Source organism: Suillus subalutaceus, assembly GCF_016647625.1.
Source record: "Suillus subalutaceus strain FC151 chromosome Unknown DFJ58scaffold_27, whole genome shotgun sequence".
Taxonomy (NCBI): Eukaryota; Fungi; Basidiomycota; class Agaricomycetes; order Boletales; family Suillaceae; genus Suillus; species Suillus subalutaceus.
This window is the reverse complement of record NW_024540276.1, coordinates 312,341-338,745: the sequence shown is the minus strand read 5'-3', so window position 1 is coordinate 338,745 and position 26,405 is coordinate 312,341. Positions and strand designations below refer to the sequence as shown.

Below are 26,405 nucleotides of genomic sequence, written 5' to 3'. Positions count from 1 at the left end.
GTGCTGAGCCTTTTTTTAACATCACTACATTACCCACATGGTACTAGTCACAGACCCATTGGACACGTTATTTATTTACCTTATACTTCATTTCAAACACTGTACCGGCTCCGATACTATGCCTATAACGTAGTTTGTTACCCATCGTCGCTCCCTTCCCCAACCTCTCGTTTGCTAGATATCTAGACGTATGTGACTTAATAATCTAGGTTAGATAAAGGTAATATGCATGTATGACAATTCCCATGTAGCGCTACGATGCTCCATTTATTTTTACACGTCGGGCATGTTGCATGGTCCTCTGATCGATGAGATAAGCGTGCAGGCGGCGTGCACATATTGAGCAATGCCAATCCGCCGATCCCAGTAATTTTGTTAACCAAAGTATAACCTGTCCTTCGAATTAATCCCTTTTGGCCGCTCATCTCTTCGATTAGGCCCCCCTGACATCGCAGTCTCAGAAATCAGCTCCATGTTCTGCTTCTTCTCTTCAAGTCTACTCTGCATCTTTCGTTCCTCCCTCGACCGTCGCTCCCGTTCCGCAAATCTCGCTCGTTGCTCTCTCGACGGCTCCCACTTGCTCCGCAAGATGCGGCGGACAGCCTCTGGGCTAATCTTGAACTTCTCAGCAAGCACCGGCGTCGAAAACGTACGCTTGTCATAGGTATGCATGGCACGCAAACCGTCCATGGCTTCGCGAGATAATTTTCGTGGAGGGGACCACCCCTGAGGAAAAGCCTCCTTGATGGCAAGACGGTGGCGCTTCCATTCCTCTGGTGTGTCTTCCACCGGCGCGCGCTTCCGTCGCCTCGGGGGTGGTTCATCTTCACTCAAATCGAGGGTTTCTCCTTCTGCATCTTCCGCCAAGGACAGAGGCGCAGGGTGTCCGGCCAGTCTCCAGTCCCTTTTCTTTGGTTCATTGGTAGTGGAATAGTATCTATAGAGCGAGCTTTTGTGAAGCCTAGACTGTGCGTGGTGTGAAGGTGTACAAAGTAGCGACGTCAACCTATAATAGTTGAACCTCGTTGTAAACTGCATGTTTACAGGGCTGATGGAAATGTAACAAAGACTTCAAACCTAGTGAGTAAAATTAGTGAGCACTGAGTGGGTTGTCACGGTACTTGCCGAGTGGTTTCGTGAGTGCTTCGACTTTCAAGCCATCTCCTAAGAAGGAAGCCACCATCTCGGCGCATCAGTACTTCAGTTCCCAGCTTATCGCATTGACCTGTTCTCTTCCCCTCCTTCCTTCTGCAAAATTTTGTATTCGATTTATCGCGCCTGATTATACCCGATGGCCGACCTATCCGATCCCAAAATCGACGAAGGTTAGTCTGCGAAGTTACAACGCATCGCTTAGTAAATTTGGGTTAACCTGCATCGTGGTGCTGATCCTTACAGCTTACCAGGATGTTCGTTCCGACAAATCCGAGACTAACTGGCTTTTGCTCGACTATGAGGTCAGAATCTATGTGTCCAACCGAGTCCGATTACCTTGATGCGTTTAGGTCCTCCCTACCATGATCACACGCTTAGTCTGACCGCTCGGACAAGTTAACAGTCACACAGACGGGAACGGGTGGTCTCGCCGAGTTACGCGATACACTTAGTGATTCCAAAGCGTCTTACGCATACGTTCGCGTCACCTTCTCCAATGACAAGGAATCTCAACGGGAGAAATTCATTCTAGTAGTGTGGATCGGTCCCGGGTGCAAAGTGATGCGAAAGGCCAAGGTCAGTCCTTAGTCTGTTTCTTTACGTGTGCTGCTGCGTGTGTGGATATCTTTATTTTTCCAACTTTAAAAACACACGCGGTGGCGGCGGCCTGGCTGCACTGCCTTTCAGCGGTGAATCAATGACAACGATGATATAGTTACTTAGTCTGACATGACTCTTTGCTGTATTATCTCGCAGATCTCCGTCCACGCAGCCGATGTCAAGCAGGTGTTGCGTGTCTACTCTATTGAAGTTCCCGCTCGGGAAAAGGACGATTTAAAGGAGGATCCGATTGTAGTAAAGCTGCGGAAGGTGAGCGGTCTAATAAAATCTAGAGCGGGAGTTATCCATCGGTCTCATACATTAATCTTGTCAGGCAGGTGGGGCTAGTTACGACGGGGTGTAGCTTACATCACACAAAGTCGTGCTCTCAATTTCCTGGCCCTGCATTCGTGCGCCTTGTGTGCCGTCGGATTTATATGAGTCAATTTACCACTTATATTGCGCGTCAACTGTACCCGAGGTCGGATAGTCTTTCGGTCAGCTCGTGCGTCATACAAAGGCACCCTGACATCGCATTGCGCAATGGTACCTATGCTATTACTTGGCGAGGATATAGAAGACCCTGTATTAATGGCTTCAGGCCGCGTGGACAACAAGCTTCTGCAGATTCTCGATCCCCTGTTCCTCCAGCCGCATACCCATCCATTCTTCCATTCCTTTAGCCTCCAATTTGTTTTCATAAAATGCGATCGATGGAGTGTTCCACTGAATGAAAGAATGATACAAAGGTACCAAAATAATTAAGCTGCTGGAACACTGGTGACACGATCAGCCGAGTGTGACTTGCCTTGAGTACCGACCAATCAAGGCGTGCGCAGTCCTTGTTGCCGGAGGTTGCATCAGCAAGGTCCTCGGAAAAAAGCGTGTGATATTACCTTCTCCTGAGCTATCTTGCCCAGTTCTGCAAAAAGGGCTTTGCCAATGCCCTGATTTCTTGCATGCGGGGATACATACAAGTCCTCGAGCTGCATGTGAAGTATTAATAGAAAGGCAGCGTCGCGGTGCGGCGTAGGCGAATCAGAATTTGGACGTACGAAGAGGCCAGGCTTGCCTGTCCATGTTGAGAAATTGAAGAAATACAGGGCCATGCCCAATGCTATTCCGGGTGCCTCGGGCGTTCCATCAAACGCGAGGAGGGTGTGCGCATATTTCTTTTCGAATATATTTTCTCGAAACTTTGACGGCATATGAGTATGACGCCGTGACCTTTCAACGAACGGCCCACCAGAGCAGGGGTAGCCCTTGCAGACTCGGGTTCTTTTTCATACGTCGCCTGAATAAGAGTGGGAAGTTCCAGCACATGAAGATCCTTGAGGCGAGGCGATTACCTACAAGATCTCGAACCAACTTGAGCATGGCGTCCTGAGTCATTGATCTTATCAACGCTGATAACAGCACTCATCAACAATGCGTTAGGTGCTCACCACGTCGTTTACGTTAGCCGGACGAACATGAAATGTAAGAGTCATCTCTGGGTATTCGACCCTTACAAAAGCTTTCTGACGGACTTGAGGTTAATTACAAGGATAAGTTATGGTCAAGCACTTGGGGAATCCCCCTCCAAACGTGTCAAAGTGATCGAAGTACCCAAATACGTACAGGTTTGTGGTACAAATTCAGGACCGCGGTACAAGCGTTTGTGTACACATATTTGTGCCTGAACCTTAGTCTGCAACTTTTCACCCTCGCATCACCAAGGGCATCGTGAACCCTCGCCGCAAAACATCATGGATCCCACAAAATTGGCCAAACTTCAGGCGCAGGCTGCAGCCAACAGGATCGGTAAGTGATTTCTATCAAACCTCCGAAATTGTAGCTTCCATTCCTTCTTCCTTTTTCGCATATGTGTACTCAAGGCTGACATGATGACGCGTTGCAGGTGGTAAAGGGACCATGCGTCGGAAAATTGTTCGGAAGACCAAGCCCTCTGCCGCACAGGATGACAAAAAACTCCAAGGCGCTCTCAAGAAACTGAATGTGCAACCTATTCCTGGCGTAGAGGAGGTTAATATGTTCAGGGAAGATGGAAACGTGCTGCATTTCACCGCCCCAAAAGGTGTGTACGAATTTCTACGTCGCTTCCGAGTAGATAAACTCGTGTTCGGCGTCCTGTCAGATAAGATTCGTGTTAATTTGGGTTTTTCTCCTCGTCTGTGTAGTACATGCCGCGGTCTCCGCCAACACGTTTGCGATCTATGGAACTGGTCACGTCAAGGAGCTGACTGAGCTCGTCCCTGGCATCTTGAACCAACTTGGCCCTGATTCACTGGCATCGCTCCGTAAACTTGCGGAATCATACCAGGCCATCCAGCAAGGGCAACAGAGGCCACCTACTGGTGCCGCTGAGGATGATGATGACGACGTGCCTGATCTCGTTGAGAACTTTGATGTTGAGGGCGAACAGGCCGCAGCTGAAGAGAAGAAAGACACCCTCGAGGATGTGAACTGAGTGCACAGGCTGCTTGGTGCACGTGGTTTGGAAGGGAGTGTTTGTCATATCGGTGCTGAGAGCTAATGTGATGGGTGGTGGGGAGAGTTGGAATAAAATGACGGGACAAGTATCCGGGTAACAGCCAACTCCTTTGCTTTACCATCAGTTTCCATCCATGCACTGTGCCAACAACAACCTTCATCGATCTTACCCCGATACATCGCTCTTTTTATGTCTTCATCTTTGTGCTCTGTAGTTCCTATCCTCCCATGCGATCGCACATTACTGCATGCTGACATTGTTAAGTGGTACGGTTCTGTGACAGACATGTTCGCAGAGAGGTTATGTGTATAAGTTTCTTTGACGTATTGACAGCAGGTCGATCTCGAGTCGATCTCTCCGGTCGCCGCATTCACACGTACTTGCAGCTCAAGCCAAGGTACTCTGCTCAGATGCAACAATCTTCAAAGTACGCACTCGATTCAAATGCGGCGCCTTTGAGGTTGTGACAGCGGTTGTGGTGGTAATAATTATAGTCGAAGGCTACCGACACGCCTGGGAGGTCAATAAATCCAATTTCGTGAAAGCAGCAAGCGTAGAGGTCTCCGTCTGTCCGTCATATGATTGGAAACGACAAACGCCAACTGTCATGGAAAGAAATCGATAGATCGAACACTTGATGAGTTAAACTTCACCAGCTTCAAACGGAAACCTTCACACGCGTAGACTTTAAGCCAACCCTCCTCCTTCTGTATGTCTGTCTAGGGCTGACTAGAGTGAAAGTTAACCAAGTCTGGAGACAGATGGGCAGAGCAACATACTCAGTCGGTGAGAGACTGCGGTTGCCTGCAGACGGCGAAGTGGATGCAGTCTAAGGTCCCTGAGGTCGGTTAATTACCAAGTTAACTGAGTCAGACACGCAGCGCTTGTCTACTACTATAAGGCGGCCAGGCCTTGAAAATAAGATAAAGCGAGACTTGACGAGTGAGGGTTCGGGACATGTCTGAAGAGCTTCATGCGGACCGGCGGGCCGGGTGCCGCAGGCAAGTTCGTATATACCGGAAATTTTTTAGAAATGACCGACCGTCCCGTCTGTCCCGTTCGTTCTGTCTGTACCATCCGACCCTAATTTGGTTATCCGGAACGCCTCCAAAGTCTCAGAATTTATTTTTCAGAACTTGGGCGTCACCGGGCGACACAACCTCACGAATGATATGTCCTCGAGCCAGTTACCAACGAGTCAAACGTGGAAGCGTCAGGTTAAGGATACCTGTGAGACGACCAGCAGCATGATCATGGCGACGGGGAACAAGAGAACGGACGGGACAGAGCGGACGGGACGTACAGAACGGACGGACTCCGGGGCGGACAGGCCGGGCAGAACTTTCGAACTTCCCCATATATTCGCTGCCAAGCAGTCTATCCAGTCACCACACATACTACTATTGACCAAGTTTGTTGTTTACTGTCTTGTGATATATCCTTGCATGTGTATATGCGTCACCTGGTCATCCAGGGTCAGCGTTCGCACCGGTGGAGCCTCTCAGCGCCATCCCCAAGACACCATAAATACAGGCAGAGTGAGAGTACGGTGGCACATCTTTCGCTGTTGTTTCTCTCGCTCAAACCATTGAACATCGGCAACGCTGAACACTCTTACGATGACAACCAGGATCACACATTTCGAAACACATGGTGAGTTTTGTCGCTTTGCCCTGTGCGTATGCGCTGATCATCTTGTTTGCCGACGATGATAGATATTCGATTTCCCACATCTTTGACGGGTGATGGCACTGATGCGATGTGAGCTGATGTCCATGTCGTAATTTCCTATGTTCTTCTACATCACACGTCCCTCAGGAATACGGATTGCGATTATAGTTCAGCATATGTTACCATATACACTGACAGTGGGCTTATCGGTCATGGAATGACGTTTACCATTGGTCGTGGTACTGACATTGTGAGTGAACAAAGCTTAACGCTTTCAGTACATACTTCTTCGTCATAAGTTCTGGTAGATGATCTATTTATTGTTGCATTGTTTCTCTCGATCTGTTGGAAATATGTTACTGATCATTGCCTACCTCGCGCTATAGGTGTGTCATGCGATCCGCCAACTTGCTGGACGCTTGGTCGGACGGGATCCTGAGAGCTTTTTCGAGAATATGGGAAAAGCTTGGGACTGGATGTGCTCCGACTCGCAGCTGCGATGGTGAGTGCTCGAACGTTCTGCTGAATCGACGTTAGAGCCGTCATGTACATGTATGGCCGCTTCTCCCTGAATTATTTGATTTTTGCCTTGATATCTGTAGTCTGACTGAATTTGTTTTCAAGGATTGGTCCAGAGAAGGGCGTGATTCACCTTGCAACGGCTGCAGTGAACAACGCCTTGTGGGACATGTTTGCTCGTGCTAGAGGCAAACCCCTGTGGAAATTGATTGTTGACATGACCCCAGTTCGTGACATTGTTTTACGATTGTCCCGTTCAAATTCACTATGAACATATGCACAGGAAGAGTTAGTAAACGCAACTGCGTTTCGTTATATCACAGACGTGCTAACACGTGAAGAGGCGCTTGCGATGCTTACGGCCAAAGAGGCTGGAAAGCGTGAAAGAGAAGCCCTTGTTACCGAAGTTGGGTAAGGGTTTATCGATGTACGTCTCAATTACCCACATCTTACCAACAAGCGCAGGTATCCAGCATATATCACATCAGCGGGCTGGCTTGGTGAGGAGAAGCCTATTGATTCTGCTGACTTTGCTGAGTAGTCCTGCAGGATATTCGGATGAGAAAGTGTCTCATCTTACGAAGGAGGCCATTGCAAGTGGGTTCAACCACTTCAAGATGAAAGTAGGCGCCGACTTCAAGGATGATCTACGCAGAGGGAAGATGATCCGCTCTATCATCGATGACCCCGCAAATTATCCGTCTGGATTCAAGGATCCTTCTAGCCCAGAGCTGGCTGGGAAGAACGCGGGTCCGACTGGTGCTGTGTTGATGATCGATGCGAACCAGGTTTGGGATGTCCCGCAGGCAATAGAGTATGTGACCGGATTGGCGGAAATCAAACCTTGGTCTGTACTATCCGTTGTCATTTCAGTTATGAGAATTGACCCTTGATACTGTCAGGTTTATCGAAGAGCCTACAGCACCTGACGATGCTCTAGGCCACGCTGCGATCAGGCGGGCACTCAAGCCGTACGGGATCGGAGTTGCGACTGGGGAACATGCTCATAACCGTATAATGTTCAAGCAGTTGTTCCAGGCAGAAGCGATCGATGTTTGCCAGATCGACTCCTGTAGACTCGCAGGTGTCAGTGAGGTGCTGAGCGTGTTGTTGATGGCTGCAAAGTGAGCACGAGGAGACTTTCACTTTTTCATTCGGATGACATGCTGAATGGCCATGTTCGAAGATTCGGCGTTCCTGTTTGTCCACATGCCGGTGGCGTTGGGTTATGTGAATATGTCATTCATCTCAGGTTGGTGTCAATCCTTTCGCTGAAAGTAGTGTCCCTGACTTAGGTTAAGCGTGATTGACTACATCGCAATTTCCGGGACGATGGAACGAAATGTGTTGGAATTCGCGGACCACTTGCATGAGCATTTCCCCTACAGGTGTACCATGAACAAAAGGGGGAGGTACAATGTTCCGAGTAATCCAAAGGAAGGGTATAGTATTGAGATGTACAAAGAGAGCATTGCCGAGTTTGAGTGGCCGAATGGGTCTTACTGGGTCGGTGTGAGGGGTGGTAAAGTCGAGAGCACTTAGTGGTAAATATAGGCTCTTGTAAAATAGTCATGATAGGTGTCTTGACCTATGTCAAGATGCCGAATTTATTTTGGTGTATTTGTGCATGTAATGTACGCGTTGGTTAAATGATATGTGGACAGCCTCTTAGTAGGACACGCGGTAGGGTGTACATTGAACAGCCTTGAGTGGTTGGAGGATGGCATATACAGCGGCACCACGGGATCCACCACCACAATCTCAAGGTTTCAGATCTGTATCACCCCGACCAGGATACCCGATCCAACACCCAACGCAGATCCAGATACCAGCCCAGTTAAGATACCCGCACCCCCACCAGCAACACCGGCCACCACCGACATCTTTCCCGAACCCTACCCCATCCCGACGCCCCCTTCCGACCCCAAAGTCACGTCCGGAATCCCTCCCGCCCCCTGCACGTGCTGCTCAGACCCCGGCCCCGTCACGTCCGGCACCTATCCCGGCACCGGCCCCTTCACGTCCTGCTATCCTCGCACATGCTGCATCCCTCGAGAGCACCCACATTAATAATCATACAAGACGTCCCCTCCCTAATCCAGGTGCTAGATCAACTAAACATGCAAGCTTGGATCTTCGTGCTCAGTTGGAAAATAATATTCCAACAGAACCAGATCTAAACAGTGCTGTAAGCTCCCAAACCAGCTCATCTAGTTTCTCCCCATTTTCTGCTGCAAGTGGCGCTTCAAGCTTTTCTAGTCTTGCAGCCCCTTCATCTAGCACGTCTGCTTTCCCAAATCAACCCCCATCAGCTCACTCGAATTCACCTACTTCTGCAAGCTTTCACAATACGCCACCCCATAGTTTCAGCGGCCCGGTCCCAGCATCTAGCTACCCCCATGTCGTTTCACATATAGATGTGCAGGGTATGTCTGTTTTCTTCTCTTACTTGACTTCATTTTTCACACACTTTCAGCTCTTCCACTCTCTTCTGCACCGGCCAAATTCACCCCTCACTGGAAACGTGACCTGCCCGGGCCCGGGCCATCACCACAGCCCAATGAGTCGTCTTCACGTGTGGGTCCAATCATGGAACGCAGGAGCACAGTGTCTGGCTCGGCTGCTCCATTAAATCTTGCTAACAAAGGGTTTCCCCCTCCTGCGACATCAACCAGCTATTCCTCCACCCTTCCAGCAAGCCCAGAGCGCAATCCCGCAAGTGTCATAGATCGTGCCCAGACAGTCATTCATCGCGCCCAAACACAAACATCATCCGGCCGTCGTCCTTTGCCGTCTATTGGCAATAGGTCTCCACCGGTACCCCCACTTCCAGGTCCGTCTTCTAATCATTAAAAATATCACAGTTGGAGTCACGGGGCATCTTATTCATAGGCAGTTCACGTAGTCCTGCCGAACTGGGTAGTTCACACTCGCCTCCAATTCCAGGTAATAGTAATTATAATAAGTGCGATATTCAACTTTAAATAATATTTCCAGGAAGTTCGCGTTCCCCTCCAGCTATCCCAGGTTCCTCGCAGGGCCAGTCAGTTCCAAGCAGTTCGCGATGGCCTCCAGAACCAGGTATTTATTTGTCGCTTTAGTACTCTGACCGTTCATCAATTTCACATCTGAAAGGGAGTTCGCGTGGTCCGCCTATACCGGATACCTTTCGCTCTCCAACAGTTGTGTCATCTCGTCCTCTGCCTATCTCTGGTAGTCTGGGATCACCACTAGTGCCAGGTACTGATGACTCATGTTGACCGCCGCATGTACCTGAATTGTTCTGGTTGTTTCAGCGAGCTCTGTCTCACAGAGGGCACGTACGGCAAGCAAGGCACCCTCTACCTCGTCCACACTCACAGATTCCTCCCATTTATCGTCTTCGACAATGCGTTCGATGCATACACGGATGCCTGCGACCACTGATGATGAGTCAAATACAAGCGACGTGGGTGACGCATATGATGAAAAAATTGATAGACGCCAGGAAGGAAGAGGATATGGTAACACAAGGGAAGACTATAATCGCCAGGATGGTAGGTATAACGAACAGAATGAGGCTCGCAACATACGTAGTGTGGGAGAACCAGGCAATGTGTCCCCGCAATACGGCATCCGCGACCTCCCTCGGCGCGCTCAACCATCCCAACCCCAAGCGCATATTCAGGAAAGGCAATGGACTCGGACGCGCCCGACTCGCTCGGCGACTCTCCCGACTCCCCCATCTCAGTCACCTAACGATATCCAGGATAATGAACCACAATCGCTCACACTGCGCATGGCCGCACTCGGACTATCCACTTCACCTCACTCACCCTCGCACAACATGCAAATCGATCTAAGCAGAAATCCCTCGATGCAGAGTTCGATGCAAAGTTCGCGCTCATCTTCGCCGAGCTTTGACCTCGGGAGCCACCCGCTTCTGCAGCGTGTGCCATCTGCAAAGGAAGAAGAACTTGAAAACCTGTCTAAACGCCCATCTTTACAGCGTGGTAAATCTGTAATCGAGGGACTCCAAAGGCATCCTTTTGCGTCCGCCCCAATGGAGAGACGGGTATCAGGCAGGAGTCGAAGCTTGGTGCGGGAGCAGGAACGCCGAAGCATGTCACCTGCACCTGAACAATCCCCCATACGTGAACCTTTACCTACGCGCAGCCAGTGGCCACAGAACATCCCGCCGCTTCCCCGCGCACCGCTATCACCTGCTGGAACCCGACCCTTTTCACCTGGTTTAAATGCCTCTGCATTTGATAATAACGTAAACAGCTCGCCTGCACGATCCGCTTTCGCGCGTCCTGCATCTCCACTCAAGAGTTCTGTGCCTCCGTCGTTTTCACGCCCTACATCGCCATCAAAATCACCCCTACCGACACCCCCCGTACGCGCCGAGGCAGGAAGCACTCCCGTGTTCCCCTCCCCACGAAAAACGAGTGGCGGAAAAGGCCCGTTTGGCCCACAAAATCAGGATTCACGTTCCAATTCACCACAAAAATCATCCAATACGTACGCATCGCCAACGTTACCTTCTTCGTCCTCCCCGCCGAAACTAGCCTACCTTAGCAACTCAAACGCACGGAATGCGTTCCCACCCACCGCGTTCCCATCTTCGTTCCCCACGAGTTCATCTCATTCGACCACATCAAATTCACACATCATGGAGCGTCAGCGCCAAAAGCAGCGTGCATACGTGTCTACATACGACCTCGACGATGAGCCACCTGTTTCGCCGCTCCGCGAGCGTGTGGGTCTGCCTTCGCCTAGTGTGTCCCGCTCGCCTTCCCCTTCAGATCCTGGGGCACGCGTGGGGGGACGTTCAATCTCCAGAGGCCCCGCAAATAAGGATATAGACTATGGTTATTGCAATGAGGACGACGAGGATGAGCGTTCGCCCTCGCCCATCCGTTTCGCGAAGCGCTCCTCTAATCAGTTCTCCGTATTGGAGATGGATTTTGTAGGTGAGCAGGTTGCGCCGAGGTGGCATCGCACGCCAGCGTCCAGAGGTGCTACAGAGCGTGGGGATGATGAGGGCAGACGCACGGATGTGGGCGTGCCGGTCATCTCTCTCCCTGGCGGGCATGTTGATTTTGATCAGGACTGTGATAATGGAGGTGGTGACACGGTACCATCGAACAAGACGCAGGAGTCGCCGCCAAGGATTAGTGTTTCGAGCGCTACGCCGCCGAGAGTGGCGGGTTCGCGTGCTACGCCGCCGAGGGTGGCTGTTACTAGTTCAACGCCGCCGCGTGTAGCTGCTAACGCATCAACGCCGCCACGTATCGCAGTGTCAGGCTCGTCTCCACCTCGTATAGCAGTGTCTGGATCATCAGCCTTCTTCTCCACAAATTTCTGCATTCTCACCGTCCTTGCGACAAATATCTGTATCATCACCCTCTACACCCCAGCTATCTGTATCCATTCCGAGTTCCTCTCCAAGGCCACCTAGCTCGTGGCGCACATCAGCACCATCTCATGAGCTGAAAACGTCTCCCGCCACCTCCAGGCGAGAAATGGACTAAAAGATGCAGGAGGACAGAAACAATGTGTTCGATGTGCAGAATGGAGGCAAAGTTATCAAGAGTGCTGAAAGGGATGCGTGGGAATGGGCTATCATGCGCAGGATGTGGTGGTCCAATTATTGGACGTATCGTCAGTGCAATGGGACAGCGCTGGCACCCAGGATGTTTCCGTTGCTCTGCATGTAATGAGCTCCTCGAGCATGTCTCGAGCTTCGAACACGAGGGAAAACCGTATTGTCATCTTGATTACCACGAGGTTCGTTCTCCCGACACCCTTTTGTTACATAACGATTTTAACTCCAACGTCACGCAGAACTTTGCGCCTCGTTGCTATCACTGCAAAACGGCGATTATCGACGAGCGGTTCATCACGCTTGACGACGAGGCGCTGGGAAAGCGGACTTACCACGAGCAGCACTTTTTTTGTGCGGAGTGTGGCGACCCGTTCCTCCCACCGTCTTCTGGGAGTGTCGGGTTCACGGTTACGGGTGATGGCGAGTTCGATCTTGACGACGACGTTGGTTTCACGGTGTACAAGGGCCACCCATACTGCGAGGCATGCCACGTCCGCCTGCGAATGCCCAAATGCAAGCATTGCAAGAAGTCAATTAGGGACGGAATGCGCGCTGTTGAGGCTTTAGGAGGCAAATGGTGTTGGGAGTGTTTTGTGTGCGAGGTATGTGATTTCCCTTCTCGTGGATGCTGAGCTGATACCGAGTTGCACTTTCAGGGCTGCAAAACACCGTTTGATGATCCGTCGTTCTTTCTGCGTGATAACAAGCCATTTTGCGAGCCGTGCTTTAGTTTGATATTGCGAAATGAGGTGTGAGGTGTGGTTCAAATAATTTATTCCATGCTGTCGTTTTCGGTTTCTTGTGCATAGGTACTTGGATGTGCTAGCTACTTCGCAACTTTAGTCCGTCTAACATATATTCTGCTTATATTGAAGTTGCTTCGAATGCTTCAACGACCGTGATACGAACTCGGAAATTTTCGTAATATGATACATAAATTGCTCTTCGACATCCTTTATAGTGTGGACTATGTGTCACCCCACTGGCTATAGACGTTTAAACGTTTAGGGTGCACTGTCTAACAGCAAACCCGCAAAAGAAACCACCTATGAGAAGCGTAAGCGTGACTCGTGCCAGAAGTACAGCCTTGCGAACATATACCATTGAAAGATTGATGAAAAAGAAGATTGATATTGGATTCATACTGTCAAAGTTTCGGCGGCTTCTGCTGAACTACTTTGGAATGTTTGCCAATGGTTGCGCAGCATGGTGGCCATGAGATCGGAGTGATCGTCCTCCAAAGATGTGAAATGGAGGATGCCATGGGCCATTAGCGCTAGCAAGCCAGCTCCGCCTGACGCCCAAAAGACGCCAACCATGCGGGAGACCCAGAATATGAATTGAGCAACCATAAGTCCCATGCTCCATAAGTACATCGCTTTTGGCATGCTGTATGCAATAGATAAGGGCAGGAAGCCCCAATCAGACGATTTTGCTGTGCGGAGGAAGTTCGCCTGGAAGGAAGGTGAGTCAAGTTGTATCGATCGGAGATAGGGGAAAGTGCGAACAGCAAACGAGGCGGTTGCATCTTCAAAACCATGGTGTCTCAGGAGCAGGATTGATCCCGACAAGATGCTTGAGGATGCTGCAAGAATTGGTGCCATAGCAGATGACAACGAAGCACGCGGTAGCATCGAAATGAGAATGCTGGCACTGTGAGATGATCATCAAAATCAAAATCAACGAAACCCCGAGATTAGACTGACATCAAGACCGAAAATGCCTGCATACCAGCTCAGCTACCGAAGCTAATATATTACATGAGACGAACGACGTACCCACACAATCAATTCTCTCCATTCCGAGACACGTGCAGTCATGAAAGCCTGCCAGTGATCAACATACACCTGGTCGTGAACGAACAGGTCATGAAGCTTGGAGTAGTGGTGGTTAGGGATCCCCCACAACGTCAGATTTGCCAGTGAACGCATCCCTGGGCGATCAACTATGTCTTCTGGCATCGGTGGCTGCAGTCTGTCCAGCTGGGCATTTTCTTGACCATAGTACGTCATGAATCGTTGATTATCTTTCAACTGTTCAGCACTATAAAGAAATGGCAAAATTTTCACAACTGACTGATTGCACCCCAAAGACGAGCTTAAAGCGTGTCAGCTTTGGATAACATGTGTAAATCATGCTTCTTACCAACAAAACACAATGTATAGCCATCTAAGGGTTCGCCTTGCATAATAGTGAGGCCATGAACTTTTTTGCAACAATTGTCTACATACCTCGTCGTAAGGATAACACCCGCAGAAGTTGATCGCACTTTTCCTCCGTGTATGGGAATGTGGAAGTGCGCGACGTCATACGATCTAAACGCGTGTCACGTCATAGGCAAACTGAGATAGGCAAAATAGCATACCTGTCATACCGTGACAGATGACACTGATCAAGTTGTTCAAAATGAGTGGCGTCATCTGTGCAAAGACGTGCATCGGGAAAAACTCGACATGCACCCAGTAGAGTCTTTCCAACGCAGTATCTGTTGAAACTCAACCAACTATTATTGTAAAGAAAACTGAACACGCACCCAAGTGTGAGTCAGACACCAACATGCCCATGTCCAGCAGTTCCGATGAGGTGGGCTCGAGCCAGAAGAGGCAGCGACTATGATGATCCACGAAATAATATGCACATGTAGACGTTTGTGGTGGTTCGTCAAACCGAAGCTCAACGAAGAGCTCGCATGTTTCTGGCAATATCATGCCACATTCGAGGATCCTTTTTTCGATTACTGCTAGATAGCTGGACACCAGATTGTCCGTTTCAGCATTTAATACGTTCTCCTCTGTGACAACCGATAAATGGCCACGTTTCATGTGAAAATACAGTTGCCCTTCTGGGTGGATAAAAGAGAGCCAATTGGACTTGGTGCTGGGACGTTGGTCAAGGTCAGTTCAAGTCCACAGGTCAGTCACCGGTAAGTGAGTTCACCTGGTACGAAGTCGCAACCCAGGCGCAGTTGTAGTGTGGTATGCATCCACCCTCGGTGGAGAATGAATGAATGGATACCATGCAGGATGGTTTGCAAGAACCTACCAGAGCAATTTCCCATACCGTCTGGTGGTTGTCGAAGTCACGGGCCTGAGTTCCTTGACTAGGTTCAGTGAAGATGCCATATCGTTATGGTGTGTTGAAGTTGAAGTGGTGCCAATTGAATGCTTGGTGCTACCAGAACAAACTCAGTGGGTGACAAATGGAAAGACGAAGTTCTTGAAGTGGCGTACTATTAGTATATGCGGGTCAGAGTAACACCATATCACGATCAATCACGGCGATTGAATATTGAGCGCTGAGCCACCATTTTACTTATTGTTGGCCTGGTGGGTACTGGTGGGCCCTGATGGGGGTTTACATGCTGTGGCCTGAGGAAGGATTATGTGATATTCACCGGAAATTCGATCATATTAATAATTAAGTCGCGCGAGTCCGACAATCTCTAGATCGTACTGGTATTCGGGTGTGGTATACACCACGACAATTCGCAACCGGTGATTGTCGGTTTCTGCGTGTTGACTTTTCAGGGTGCTGCATGGGTCAGGCAAGGCAGGCCGCAGCAACAATAGGGCCCATTAGCAGGAGTCATGCGCCATGTGGCTCAAAACCAACTTCAGAATGCACTCGGATTGTCCTCCTAGTACTAGTAGGCCATGGCTGATGCCATTGGTTTTGGCCATACAAGCGCTACCAGAAGGAAAATTTGGATCTCCATAGCCAAACCAGCGCTGTAATGCTTCACAGCGCCATTGCCAGCAATATCTTCCAGACTCCACAGTCAATTATCACTGGCAGGCGGTAATAATTCATATGGGATAGCCACTGTGACTTCGTCAGTACGTCTTCCTGACTCGAAATTTGAACATGCCTATCGCGTTTCTTCCGCAGGCTTCGGAAGCATTGATTGCCACAGAAGCTCGTTGAACGCGCCTGCTGATATGTGAGGCATTTATTAGCGTGCCATTCGTATCCAGCCAGTCAGGGGTAAAAAAACATGAACGCAATAGTCAGTGCCCTAATTTCAATGGCAAGTTATTGTCCTCTCACCGGTCCAAATTCTAAGTCATTTCCTGCCACCAGAACTAATGTGTACTATCGTACAAGCAGGGCCATAGATTGATTTACGCTAGTGGCCAGTTGGCCCTATCTGTTCGGCATTCCACTTCCAAATGACGCCCGTATGACCCACGAGTCAACCACGCCTAGCGCCCAGATAAATGATACTCTTGATGATTTTATCGAGATTTGGCATCTACCTTTGAACAGGCCAAACGATCAACGGAATATTCAATACAGTTTGGCACTCACTGTCCGTTTACGTCTATCAAACTCAATCAAACAGCATGGTATGGGAGAGTTAACGGCGCTTGCGTTATCAGGATTTAGCGCTTATCCTCATGGCCAGGCGGTTATGTACAGACACAAATTTAGGTCCAGCCGCTCCAGCCGCATATACACGTTCCTCTGATTGCTCACGCTTCCCTGTCCACTATTTGGCTTTTGATTTGATTCACTTCGCATAACTGCTCCCTCTGCTGCACGAAGACATAACTGTACGCTAAGATGTCCAAACGCGTAGAAGATGTCCCTAATGGAACACCGTATACCCATTCCCAGCAAGTGCACTCTTATTGAACACGGTAGATATGCAAGATCTCATAACAATACAGGAATCACGATGATAACGTTCCGGAACTTCATGATGAATTAATTGAGGAAGATTCAGAGGAGGAAGAATTTTCCCCAGAAGAAATTACATTCGAGCCCTCTGAGGATTCCAGGTATTTTATTTTAATTCTGGTGCAGTGTACGATAAGGTGACACATTGTCCAGGTTCAGTTCCAGGGGCCCTACTGATCCGAGGGCTGTGTCTCTCAGTACCGCCCGCAGAATCCAAGAGGACAAGAATCAAGGAAAGAATAACCAGAGCCAGCCCAATAGCCAATCCATCTCTCAGAAGTACGTAGTTTTTATCATATCAGAGCTGCCGTCTGACGGGGTCAATATATTAGGCCATCATCTCTTCCTCCTCGCCATGTCGATCCCAAACGATATGGGAAGTAGATCATCAGCGACATCTGCAGAGAAAGTGCAAAGAGAGATAACCAATGTGGTTTCGAAGTTACTAGTATGATGTGATCATGAATCCTAAGAAGTTGTATACTAAATAAACCACGAAATATGGAACAGACGAAATCTTGCTCAGAGTCTAGCTCGTTTAAATTCGGGCCTGTTCAGTGCTGCAGGATGGCAGGAGAGCTTCCATCACCAGCGCCTAAAGTCCTTGTTGGAAGGAAACAACTACAGCTGCTATCTGTAACTTGCTAAATACATATGTCCGTGGGGACCTTGGGCCAGTGGCTTGCCGCTTGAGCTTGTTCCTGTACACTACAGTCGTGAATGCGATCTAGGGCTGATTAATTCGCGCGCGCCTGTCGGCGGACTTGATATATTTCTGAGCGCTTTTGTGCGTACGCCGGACACGGACGCAGTACTGTATCCTGGGCAATTTCTTTACGTATATAGTCAAGTTCATGTTTTATCCCTCGAATAAATAGGCGAGAATCTTGACTACTAGTCTGAAACATATAACCACACGGTGACTCGGAGTCAATCTGTGTCCACCCCCTCATGCTGTATTGCGCAGCTCTCTCATCAGATTATATCAATATATAGAAACTACAAAATGCAGAATCGTTCCTCGGCGTCATCATAAGTATCCCAGCTTTCACCAGTAATAACATTTGTCACGATGGAAGAAATATGTGCGGAGTGAGATTCGAACTTGACGGAAAGACAGTAAAACCTTGGGCGGGGTGGGCACTGAGAGTGATCGCTAGTGTCGCCTTGCAGGAACGCACATATTAATCAGGACGGTCTGGCTGAGACCACTTGGCAGTCACCGCAGTGTTGCCAGGAACGCACAGATTGGCGAGGATCGCTCTGAAGACGTTACGACAGGTTACGACATGCTAGATATCTGAGGGGTCCAGTGATGAGACATTTCGCCTATCACAAGCATTCAAATTGGCAGGGACGAACAGGGGGTGAGGCATGTTTTCGTACATTTGACTTGTGCGGTTACATTTGAGCGATACAGGTGGTGTGTCAGGTACGTACTTAATTAACCCACCACTGAAAGATGGTGTCGAATTAGAACGGCCCCCGGAACGTGCACAATAAAGGTTCTACACCGTGGACCAACGAGGCCGAAAAGTCCCCCACATAAAAGCAACCCATATCAATACCGATACAAGCGCCAAAATCGAGAAAAGTCCGCGGTGAACAAATACTGTGGTAAGCAGCGTCAAATAGGTAACCACGAGGAGAGGTTCGTTCACATACATATTCAAACATCGAAGGACCCTTCACAGGCAGGGGAGAGGTGGCGCGGGGTAGTCGGACAGGGCAGAAGAGTAACATTGTGTATGTGACGTTTTCGGGGAAAGACCTCGCAATCACGTAGAGACTGGGAAGCCAGCATGCACACAAAAATATAGAAGCAACAATAACGTAAGGACAGATGGCTTGAAGGGGAGTGAGAGATGGTGCATGAGACGGAGCATGATGTGTAGGGTAACTTTCACCCAATACATCATCAAAGGGGGCAAAAAAGTGATGGATCCATAGTGGACAGCTGGCGAGATTGGCATAGTACGCTTGTAGTGATGGTAGTATAAAGGATGACACCAGATAGTCCTGAAACCATGGAGGTAGTGTGCAAAGTCACGGCCGTCGTGGAGACCTACCGGACGGTCCTTCATCTATATTTTGTCAGAAAGTCCAGCACTGACCGTGGACGGCATAGTTTGTAGGACTGATAGATATAGATAAGATAGAAGTGCTGGAGGTGGTGGGGATGCTTGGGGATGTGACCGACGAAGACATGGGACTTGTAGCGGGAGTTGCGGAAACCGTGGATTGCTGGGCGGACGTAGGGGCGGTGGAGTAGAAGTAGTCATCGTCACGAGAGCCGAAACAGGCTGGATGCTGGATATCGTATATCACGGTATTCATTCAATTATTGTATATGTCAACGTCAACCGACGTGAATGACAAGAGCGGCCTGATGATGTAATTATGCAATTGTCTAAAAAGACTTAGAGACAAACGTTGGATCAAACCATGAAGTGCGCGTGCGGAGGGCACCAACTACCTTGCCCTGGGATTGTCAGCAAAATAATTGCCCTCCAACGCAGTACCGTAATTCCACTGATGGGGCAGTACACTCTGTAATCTATACTTTTGTACAATGGCTGCAACCTTCGCGTGGTTTACATCGTGTTGCTTCAGTGTTTCAGGGTCCGGAATAGGGGGCAGCGTTGCGAATGCAAGCCGAGCGATGCCTACTTGTTCTAGGTACAACTGTTTGGAGAGCCGCGGCGGGTACTTGTGTTCTTGTGTGATTACACGCTCAATGCTGCCATGTTCGCGGATAAATTTGAGTGCACGCTGAGGACCAACGTTCTTGATCCGTTGGGAGAAGTCCGTGCCGAGGAGCAAGAGGAAGTCGATATATGCGGATTTGGAGAGCTGGAGAGCAGTACGAACGTGGGACCCATGAACAAGGATCAGTGGATCATTTCTATTGGCGATATTCCGAATGAGGGGAGCCTCGTAGACGAGGACGTCCTAGGTGAAGAATGAATAAGGGTTCACGCGTAGCATCCTAAAAAGGCCATACCGTATCTTCGCTTGCAACATAATCAGCTATTCCATGGATAACGAGTGAGGATGCGAGAGCCTCTGCTTCAAAGGACCCTCTGATTCGATGCACGGCACACCCATGGCGCGCAGTATCTCCTTGCTCTCCTCGTAAGTCTGGGTGGTAGGAGGACTCGACCGGCGAGCGTAAGACTCGGAAAGAACACCACTCTTTTCAGCCAGCGTTGCAAGGGCAGTTTCAGGAGCGTCTGCAAGTGTATCCCATATTTGACCCTCCTCTATTGTCATTTGAAGTTGGGACTTGGACATGATGTACTCGGCACGAGTCTCATCTGGCGACTCTGGAACCTCTACGGTAGAGGGTAGTAAGGTGATCTGTGCGACGCAGTCGCGATATTCTTGATATAGGGAGGAGAGCGCAGAAATCACATCCTCTGTTGGAGGTACGGAATCCACGACAGTGGCAAAAATCACGTCTTGAGAGGTTTGAAAATCAGCTTCTCGAAGTTCACTTTGTATGATGCTTGGGCCAGGAGGGAGGTCTTGCACTCGAAGGTTGGATACGCCTTCAACAAGGGAAGCACCCGGATCCAACGTCGAATTATTTATATGGTCTGGCCATGACTTGGTATCGTTAGGCGGGATGACGGCAACTGATTGACCTATACGAGCGAGAAGAATCTCTTTCATGTCTTCATCTGACATGTTAACAGAATCGTAGATTGCCGAAAGGGTATCTTCCTCCGACTGGGATGATAGAACATTGCAGACTTGCTCAAATTCAGAAGCACCAAATAGACGAGTCTGAGAGCAAGTCGTAACTGAGTTCACATCATTCTGAAGGATATCCGATGGTGAAAAAGAAGGCTGGAAGTACGTAGGGATGGTCCTTGGAGCCACTGCTAGGTGTTGTAACGCGTTGGTGATACGCCTACGGTCTGGTGGTTCCATGGAATGATATTGCGGTAGTAATCGCATCAACTTCTGAAGTCTGCTCAGTCTCTCCACCTCAATAGATGAACGAGCTGCATCCAGTCTCCGTATCTCCCTGCGTCGTTCTACCTGAGAAAGATGTCCACCTAAAGTATCTCCGACTATTGTGGTGACTTACCTCTCGAGCTTTGGCAATGCTGCGGTCTCTACCATCAAATACGCAAATTGCATGCACATTACACTCTTTGAGTTCCGTGATTATGCGATGCCACCCGAGGATGTGTCTATGCGGATGAGGCATGGGTGCGAAGTGAAGGCGCTGGGTTATAAGGGTGCCATCACTAATTTGATCAAAGATGAGTTGGTGTAATTAGTCAGACGAAGAGCTTACATGACAATGGTCTTACCGCAGAGAGATCGGAGGCGGTCTGGAAGTTTTCTGATAACTTCCGGGCTGATGCAGGTCAGATGTGACTCGGAGCAGAGAAAGCTGGACTGGAGCTCACCAGGTTTTCTGCAAAAATGGGGTAAGACCTAGAACTCCCATGCGTACTGCAGTTTCTGTCGTTCAACGTCGAAAACCGAGTATTAGCAGAAGGCAACCTCCTGTCCCATTGGAAACTTGGAACGGTTCCTGACAAGTTTCTGCAATACCATCATTAATTTCCTTTCTTAGCTTTTTATAAACTCCGCCACCGTGATGTCGTGGCTTACAGCGCTTGCAAGTGAGCTGCACGATCAACGTTGCGACGACGACGGCCTTCCTTTGCGAATAACCCGGGCTCCTTGACCTACCGATATAATCATCTACAGCCTAGTTATTAGACAGGAAAAAATACTTGGTATTTACGCGACTGAAAGGAGTTCACGCTCAAGATGTCGGTGATGCTCACGAAGTTCGAGTCCAAGAGCAATCGCGTTAAAGGTATGTACGTTTCCAAGCTTGTCATGAGTTCATCATTCAGCTGCGTGTCATAGGACTTGCTTTTCATCCGACTCAACCACTGCTTGCCGCCGCACTTCACAATGGAAGTGTTCAGCTCTGGAATTACCGAATGGGCGTATTAGTGGATCGATTCGAAGAACACGAGGGTAAAGTTCATTCAAATTGCAATATCTGCGATATCTATCTCATTTAATTGACTATTAGGACCTGTGCGGGGTGTCGCAATTCATCCGAGTCGAGCACTACTGGTTACTGGAGGCGACGACTACAAGATCAAAGTATGGGGTGAGTGCGGTTTCTATTTCCTAAACATCACGCTCATGAGCATGGTAAGACCTGAAACCTCAGAGCAGAAGGTGTCTATTCACTCTGCACGGTCATCTCGACTATGTCCGAACCGTTCAGTTCCACCACGAAATGCCATGGATTGTAAGTGATGTTTCGCTTTCCATCAGATAGTTTACTGAATGTTATCGGAATATGCAGTTGTCGGCGTCCGATGATCAGACTATTCGGATATGGAACAGCACCTCGCGGCATTGTGTCGCAATTTTGACAGGGCACTCTCATTATGTTATGTCCGCACAATTCCACCCAAAAGACGATCTCATCGTCTCAACGTCGATGGACCAAACCGTACGAGTTTGGGACATCTCCGGCCTGCGCAAGAATACACCAAACAATGGCCCCAACAACTTTGAGACGTTTGACACGTTCTCCACGGTCAAGTACGTGCTGGAAGGCCATGATCGTGGTGTAAACTGGGCTTCGTTCCACCCCACGCTACCGTTGATCGTGTCCGCAGCCGATGATCGGACGATCAAGATTTGGCGAATGAGCGAGACCCGGGCGTGGGAGGTTGATTCATGCAGAGGTCACTTCAACAGCGTGTCAAGTGCGATATTCCACCCAAAGCACGAGTTGATCGTGTCTTGCGCAGAGGACAAGACTGTCCGAGTTTGGGATCTGGCCAAGCGGACGGCAATCCAGACGTTCAGGCGGGAGAACGACAGGTTCTGGATATTGGCTGCACACCCAAACCTCAATTTGTTTGCAGCAGGACATGATGGTGGTCTGATTGTGTTCAAGCTCGAGCGCGAACGACCCGCGTTTACCGTGCACGGGGATATGCTTTACTACATCCGTGACAAGTATGTGCGCACTTACGACTTCAACTCGGGTTCAGACATCGGCTTGCTGAGCGTAAGGAAGTTCGGAAGCCCGTATGTTCCTCCGCGTACCGTGAGCTACAACCCTGCCGAACGCGCTGTTGTGGTCACCATTTCGTCGGATAACGGGTTGTTTGAGCTTTCTTCACTGCCGACGCAGTCCAATGGCGAGGTTAAAGACTCATCTGCAGATGGAAAGCGCGGCTCGGCTCACAGCGCAATCTTTGTTGCAAGAAATCGGTTTGCAGTGCTCAACAAAACCTCCCAGGTAGTCGCTCCAATCTTCCGGTCAAAGATTATCATTCTAATAATCTTCGCAGCTCATTGAAGTCCGCGACTTGTCGAATTCAGTCGTAAAAACCATCAAACCCCCAGCCCAGACTAATGAAATTTTCTACGGTGGTACAGCCTGCCTAATTCTCAGTTCAACAACTACCGTTGTGTTGTATGATATCCAACAGCAGAAAACGATCGCAGAGTTGAACAGCCCACCTGTTAAATATGTCGTTTGGAACGCAGATGGGTCACTGGTCGCGTTGATGAGCAAACACAGTGAGTCCATACTACACAGTTCGTCGGGCTGAGTTCAAAGCCATGGACAGCAATTACTATCGCCAACAAAAATTTCTCGCAAAACAGCCTTATCCATGAGACGATACGGATCAAGTCCGGGGCTTGGGATGACACAGGCGTTTTTATCTACTCTACGCTCAACCATATCAAGTACTGCTTGCCTCAAGGGTACTGAGCTTCCTTCCGCTAGCTTACATGCAGCTGATCTATCTGCTTTCTCAGTGACCATGGCGTCATCTGTACACTCGACAATCCTGTCTACCTTACCCGTGTCAAGGGTAAAACCGCTCATTGCCTGGACCGATCTGCACGCCCACGCACTATCACGTTCGACCCGACTGAGTACCGCTTCAAACTCGCGCTCCTGCGCAATAACTACGACGAGATGCTCCATATCATCCGCACATCGACATTGCTTGGGCAGAGCATCATTGCGTATCTTCAGCAAAAGGGCTTCCCGGAGGTTTGTTTTCAAGTGCAGATCCTTGAAATATGGAAGGTTCATGCAAAGTACAGATTGCACTACACTTTGTGCAAGACAAGAACACCAGATTTGATCTTGCAATCGAGTGTGGAAACTTGGATGTCGCACTCGAGACTGCAAGAGCGATCGACCGGCCTGAGTGTTGGGACCGTCTAGCGCAACAAGCCTTGAAGCAGGGCAACCACAAGGTTTGCTTCTTTCCTTGCGTGTTGTTCAACAGTCAATTTTTTCCATCTCAGATTGTCGAAAAGGCCTATCAGCAAACTAAGAACTTCGACCGCCTGTCGTTTTTGTATCTCGCCACAGGCAGTACAGAAAAGCTTTCCAAAATGCAGAAAATTGCAGACGCACGAGGTAACCCCATGTCGCGCTTCCACAATGCGCTTTATGCCGGCGATGTCCTTGGACGTATTACTGTTTTGCGCGAAGTCGGGCTTCGTAAGTACATTCCTTTAGCTTGGTTTTCAAGACTTGACACTTCGTCCCAGACCCCCTGGCATATCTCACAGCGAAGACGAATGGTTTGGAGGAAGAAGCAGCTGAAATCCTCGAGGCAGCTGGCCTTACCGAGGCCGACGTGGACGATGTCCCTGCATTTGGAAAGTGTACCCTCCAAACCCCGCCTGTTGTCACTCCTACATCCAACCTTAATTGGCCATCTATTTCCATGGGAGAATCTTTCTTTGACCGTGCGCTCGCCAACGGTCATCTTGATGGGGACAGTGATATACCTCACATCAATGGCAATGGCTTGGACTCAGGTGCAGGCGCCTCTACCGCCCTAGATGAGTGGGCGAAGGATGAGGAACCAGATGTAGAGGAAGACGGATGGGAGCTTGACGCAGAGGCGGAAGATGATGAGGAGAAAGATGTAGATGAAGAGTTTGAGGATGCCCTTGAAGAGGAGGACCTTGGGGCCGGCGCTGCACCTGGTGTGAGCGAGAACGAACTTTGGGTCCGGAACTCGCCGTTCGCAGCCGAACATGTTGCAGCAGGATCATTCGACACCGCCATGCAGGTGAGCTACATGTTACTCCCCCGTTCCGAATAGACACTCAATTACTCTATAACTAGCTTCTCAACCGACAGCTGGGCGTTGTGAACTTTGCACTCTTGAAGCCATCGTTCTTGTCTATCTACCGTTCATCACACGTCTACGTATCCCCAATCGCTTCGTTGCCGCCATTGCAATTGCATATTCGGAGGAACCCCGAGGAGACCTCACCTGGACGGGTACTTCCTGTTGCTGCTCGTACGCTTTCTTCGATCCGCACAGAACTGTCGGAGGGATACCGCTTCGTTTCCGGAAACAAGTTGTCAGAGGCTCAGGCAACATTCCGGTCGGTGTTGCTAGCATTGCTACTTATGGTTGTCTCATCAGATAATGAGGCCAAAGAAGTAAGTGTTATCAGTCCATTCGATATCAATGCCGACTAATTATACCACCAGTGGCGAGACACTGTGACAGCTGCCCGAGAGTATCTCCTCGGCGTTTCCATTGAGCTTGAGCGGCGACGTATCGCACAGGCTGAACCTGACAATATTCGCCGGAACCTTGAACTCGCCGCATATTTCACGCACTGTCAGTTACAGCCACAACACATGCAGATCGCACTACGGAGCGCTATCGGTGTGTTTGCCAAAGCCAACAACCATGCAACCGCTGCCAAACTGGCACGTCGCCTTCTTGACCTTAATCCCGATCCCAAAATTGTTGCACAGGTATGTTCCCGATTCTTTTAGTTTGTTCATTGCCTCTCGCTAACCCGTATGTGAAGGCTCGTCAACGCATCGCAGCAGGGGATCGCAATCCCCGGAACACAGTTGAGGTCTCGTATGATGAGTTCACAGAGTTTGAGATCTGTGCAGCCACATACACCCCCATCTACAAAGGCTCGCCATCTGGCCGCTGTCCATATACCGATGCGGCGTTCCTGCCTGAGTTCAAAGGCAAGTTAGACCCATTGATAGAGCTGACTGAGATTGGGGCAACTGCGAGTGGGCTGCCTGCACCACGGTAGAATGTTATTAGATGTGGATGGACAATACTGCCAATTAGGCCTTAGGAATAATTGAATCTTTGCATGCTTTTTTTTTTGTTTTGACAATTATTCTGACATCAGCTAAATACTGGGATGTCATAAATGCGTTGTCATTGACACGAGCAAGGATTTATGCCGCGTCACAACCGCGGCAAGCACGGAAATTTCGGCTGCTGAACTCAGTCTTAGGTCGGTCGTGCACGGTGCTGATTCCAGATTACTTATGTAGAGTCTAAACTGCACAACATCATGCATCAATCCTGACAACTTGAACGACATCAATGTTGTCTTGGCCTATCACTGGTCATGCATCATCTTCTCCGTCATGATTGAATTCATCCACAACTAGTCGCCAATATTAATGGCGACATTTTGAATCTGAAGTGACACCTTGAACGTCACCAGTAAATTCATCGGTCCGTGATATTGTAGTCGTGGGGACTATAGAGGGATGTAATTCTGTTCCTCTCAGACACAGCTATCTATACTGCAAGAAATTAGAGTGATCGGTACATAGTCATGGATGTATGCAAATTTGGACAAGGAGTCGCTGACAAGTTTGCG

At 49.3% G+C, this 26,405-nt stretch overlaps 10 protein-coding genes across 10 annotated transcripts; 6 read left to right on the top strand and 4 right to left on the bottom strand.

Annotated features, from left to right (window-relative positions):
* Positions 1–83: 83 nt before the first annotated feature.
* DFJ58DRAFT_241562 (uncharacterized protein) lies at positions 84–1,485 on the bottom strand. Its single transcript, XM_041379411.1, has 2 exons — positions 1,126–1,485; positions 84–1,077 (listed from the first exon to the last, which is right to left on the bottom strand). The coding sequence occupies exon 2, from the start codon at positions 1,036–1,038 to the stop codon at positions 376–378; it is 663 nt and encodes a 220-aa protein (XP_041246365.1). The 5' UTR covers positions 1,039–1,077; positions 1,126–1,485; the 3' UTR covers positions 84–375.
* On the top strand, positions 1,292–2,119 carry DFJ58DRAFT_715369 (uncharacterized protein; the record flags this gene model as incomplete). Its single annotated transcript, XM_041384121.1, has 5 exons — positions 1,292–1,325; positions 1,399–1,457; positions 1,534–1,731; positions 1,912–2,025; positions 2,090–2,119. The coding sequence occupies 5 exons, from the start codon at positions 1,292–1,294 to the stop codon at positions 2,117–2,119; spliced, it is 435 nt and encodes a 144-aa protein (XP_041246364.1).
* Positions 2,120–2,227: 108 nt separating this feature from the next.
* Positions 2,228–3,366, bottom strand: DFJ58DRAFT_241565 (acyl-CoA N-acyltransferase). The gene is made up of 7 exons (XM_041379412.1): positions 3,201–3,366; positions 3,109–3,138; positions 3,002–3,049; positions 2,811–2,951; positions 2,652–2,741; positions 2,564–2,596; positions 2,228–2,481 (listed from the first exon to the last, which is right to left on the bottom strand). The coding sequence occupies exons 1-7, from the start codon at positions 3,243–3,245 to the stop codon at positions 2,353–2,355; spliced, it is 516 nt and encodes a 171-aa protein (XP_041246363.1). The 5' UTR covers positions 3,246–3,366; the 3' UTR covers positions 2,228–2,352.
* A 137-nt stretch (positions 3,367–3,503) lies between these two features.
* DFJ58DRAFT_657046 (putative transcription factor BTF3a) lies at positions 3,504–4,225 on the top strand (the record flags this gene model as incomplete). Its single annotated transcript, XM_041381952.1, has 3 exons — positions 3,504–3,558; positions 3,656–3,836; positions 3,898–4,225. The coding sequence occupies 3 exons, from the start codon at positions 3,504–3,506 to the stop codon at positions 4,223–4,225; spliced, it is 564 nt and encodes a 187-aa protein (XP_041246362.1).
* A 1,322-nt stretch (positions 4,226–5,547) lies between these two features.
* DFJ58DRAFT_776599 (enolase C-terminal domain-like protein) lies at positions 5,548–8,095 on the top strand. The gene is made up of 11 exons (XM_041389516.1): positions 5,548–5,902; positions 5,965–6,010; positions 6,068–6,170; positions 6,307–6,422; positions 6,545–6,665; positions 6,723–6,850; positions 6,905–6,939; positions 6,989–7,286; positions 7,342–7,563; positions 7,626–7,691; positions 7,741–8,095. The coding sequence occupies exons 1-11, from the start codon at positions 5,869–5,871 to the stop codon at positions 7,979–7,981; spliced, it is 1,410 nt and encodes a 469-aa protein (XP_041246361.1). The 5' UTR covers positions 5,548–5,868; the 3' UTR covers positions 7,982–8,095.
* A 64-nt stretch (positions 8,096–8,159) lies between these two features.
* On the top strand, positions 8,160–11,882 carry DFJ58DRAFT_725539 (uncharacterized protein; the record flags this gene model as incomplete). The annotated part of the gene is made up of 6 exons (XM_041385250.1): positions 8,160–8,865; positions 8,916–9,272; positions 9,332–9,385; positions 9,437–9,520; positions 9,575–9,679; positions 9,736–11,882. 6 exons carry the CDS (start codon positions 8,160–8,162, stop codon positions 11,880–11,882), a joined length of 3,453 nt encoding a protein of 1,150 aa, XP_041246360.1.
* Positions 11,883–12,094: 212 nt separating this feature from the next.
* DFJ58DRAFT_725538 (uncharacterized protein) lies at positions 12,095–12,784 on the top strand (the record flags this gene model as incomplete). The annotated part of the gene is made up of 3 exons (XM_041385249.1): positions 12,095–12,211; positions 12,269–12,631; positions 12,686–12,784. The coding sequence occupies 3 exons, from the start codon at positions 12,095–12,097 to the stop codon at positions 12,782–12,784; spliced, it is 579 nt and encodes a 192-aa protein (XP_041246359.1).
* Positions 12,785–13,168: 384 nt separating this feature from the next.
* Positions 13,169–14,851, bottom strand: DFJ58DRAFT_725537 (uncharacterized protein; the record flags this gene model as incomplete). Its single annotated transcript, XM_041385248.1, has 9 exons — positions 13,169–13,483; positions 13,538–13,682; positions 13,736–13,752; positions 13,808–14,055; positions 14,106–14,126; positions 14,175–14,210; positions 14,261–14,344; positions 14,395–14,514; positions 14,563–14,851. 9 exons carry the CDS (start codon positions 14,849–14,851, stop codon positions 13,169–13,171), a joined length of 1,275 nt encoding a protein of 424 aa, XP_041246358.1.
* Positions 14,852–19,181: 4,330 nt separating this feature from the next.
* On the bottom strand, positions 19,182–21,174 carry DFJ58DRAFT_715365 (PIN domain-like protein; the record flags this gene model as incomplete). Its single annotated transcript, XM_041384120.1, has 8 exons — positions 19,182–19,661; positions 19,714–19,790; positions 19,814–20,170; positions 20,357–20,441; positions 20,526–20,756; positions 20,806–20,968; positions 21,019–21,081; positions 21,134–21,174. 8 exons carry the CDS (start codon positions 21,172–21,174, stop codon positions 19,182–19,184), a joined length of 1,497 nt encoding a protein of 498 aa, XP_041246357.1.
* A 190-nt stretch (positions 21,175–21,364) lies between these two features.
* On the top strand, positions 21,365–25,962 carry DFJ58DRAFT_776583 (coatomer WD associated region-domain-containing protein). Its single transcript, XM_041389515.1, has 14 exons — positions 21,365–21,552; positions 21,606–21,719; positions 21,778–21,858; positions 21,908–22,002; positions 22,060–23,010; positions 23,063–23,294; positions 23,345–23,483; positions 23,538–23,778; positions 23,832–23,987; positions 24,039–24,237; positions 24,288–24,817; positions 24,874–25,197; positions 25,249–25,521; positions 25,578–25,962. Exons 1-14 carry the CDS (start codon positions 21,504–21,506, stop codon positions 25,818–25,820), a joined length of 3,627 nt encoding a protein of 1,208 aa, XP_041246356.1. The 5' UTR covers positions 21,365–21,503; the 3' UTR covers positions 25,821–25,962.
* Positions 25,963–26,405: the final 443 nt, after the last annotated feature.

Excerpts from the sequence above, each read along its gene's own strand:
- DFJ58DRAFT_776583 (XM_041389515.1), top strand. The coding sequence starts at position 21,504 with ATGTCGGTGATGCTCACGAAGTTCGAGTCCAAGAGCAATCGCGTTAAA. Across the intron at positions 23,779-23,831 it reads AGCAAAAGGGCTTCCCGGAG|ATTGCACTACACTTTGTGCA; the intron begins GTTTGTTTTCAA and ends TGCAAAGTACAG. Across the intron at positions 24,238-24,287 it reads TTTGCGCGAAGTCGGGCTTC|ACCCCCTGGCATATCTCACA; the intron begins GTAAGTACATTC and ends ACTTCGTCCCAG.
- DFJ58DRAFT_241562 (XM_041379411.1), bottom strand. The coding sequence starts at position 1,038 with ATGCAGTTTACAACGAGGTTCAACTATTATAGGTTGACGTCGCTACTT.
- DFJ58DRAFT_776599 (XM_041389516.1), top strand. The coding sequence starts at position 5,869 with ATGACAACCAGGATCACACATTTCGAAACACATG. Across the intron at positions 6,423-6,544 it reads TCCGACTCGCAGCTGCGATG|GATTGGTCCAGAGAAGGGCG; the intron begins GTGAGTGCTCGA and ends TTTGTTTTCAAG. Across the intron at positions 7,692-7,740 it reads GAATATGTCATTCATCTCAG|CGTGATTGACTACATCGCAA; the intron begins GTTGGTGTCAAT and ends ACTTAGGTTAAG.
- DFJ58DRAFT_241565 (XM_041379412.1), bottom strand. The coding sequence starts at position 3,245 with ATGACTCTTACATTTCATGTTCGTCCGGCTAACGTAAACGACGTG. Across the intron at positions 2,742-2,810 it reads CAGGCAAGCCTGGCCTCTTC|CTCGAGGACTTGTATGTATC; the intron begins GTACGTCCAAAT and ends CTTCACATGCAG. Across the intron at positions 2,597-2,651 it reads GCAAGATAGCTCAGGAGAAG|GACTGCGCACGCCTTGATTG; the intron begins GTAATATCACAC and ends TCCGGCAACAAG.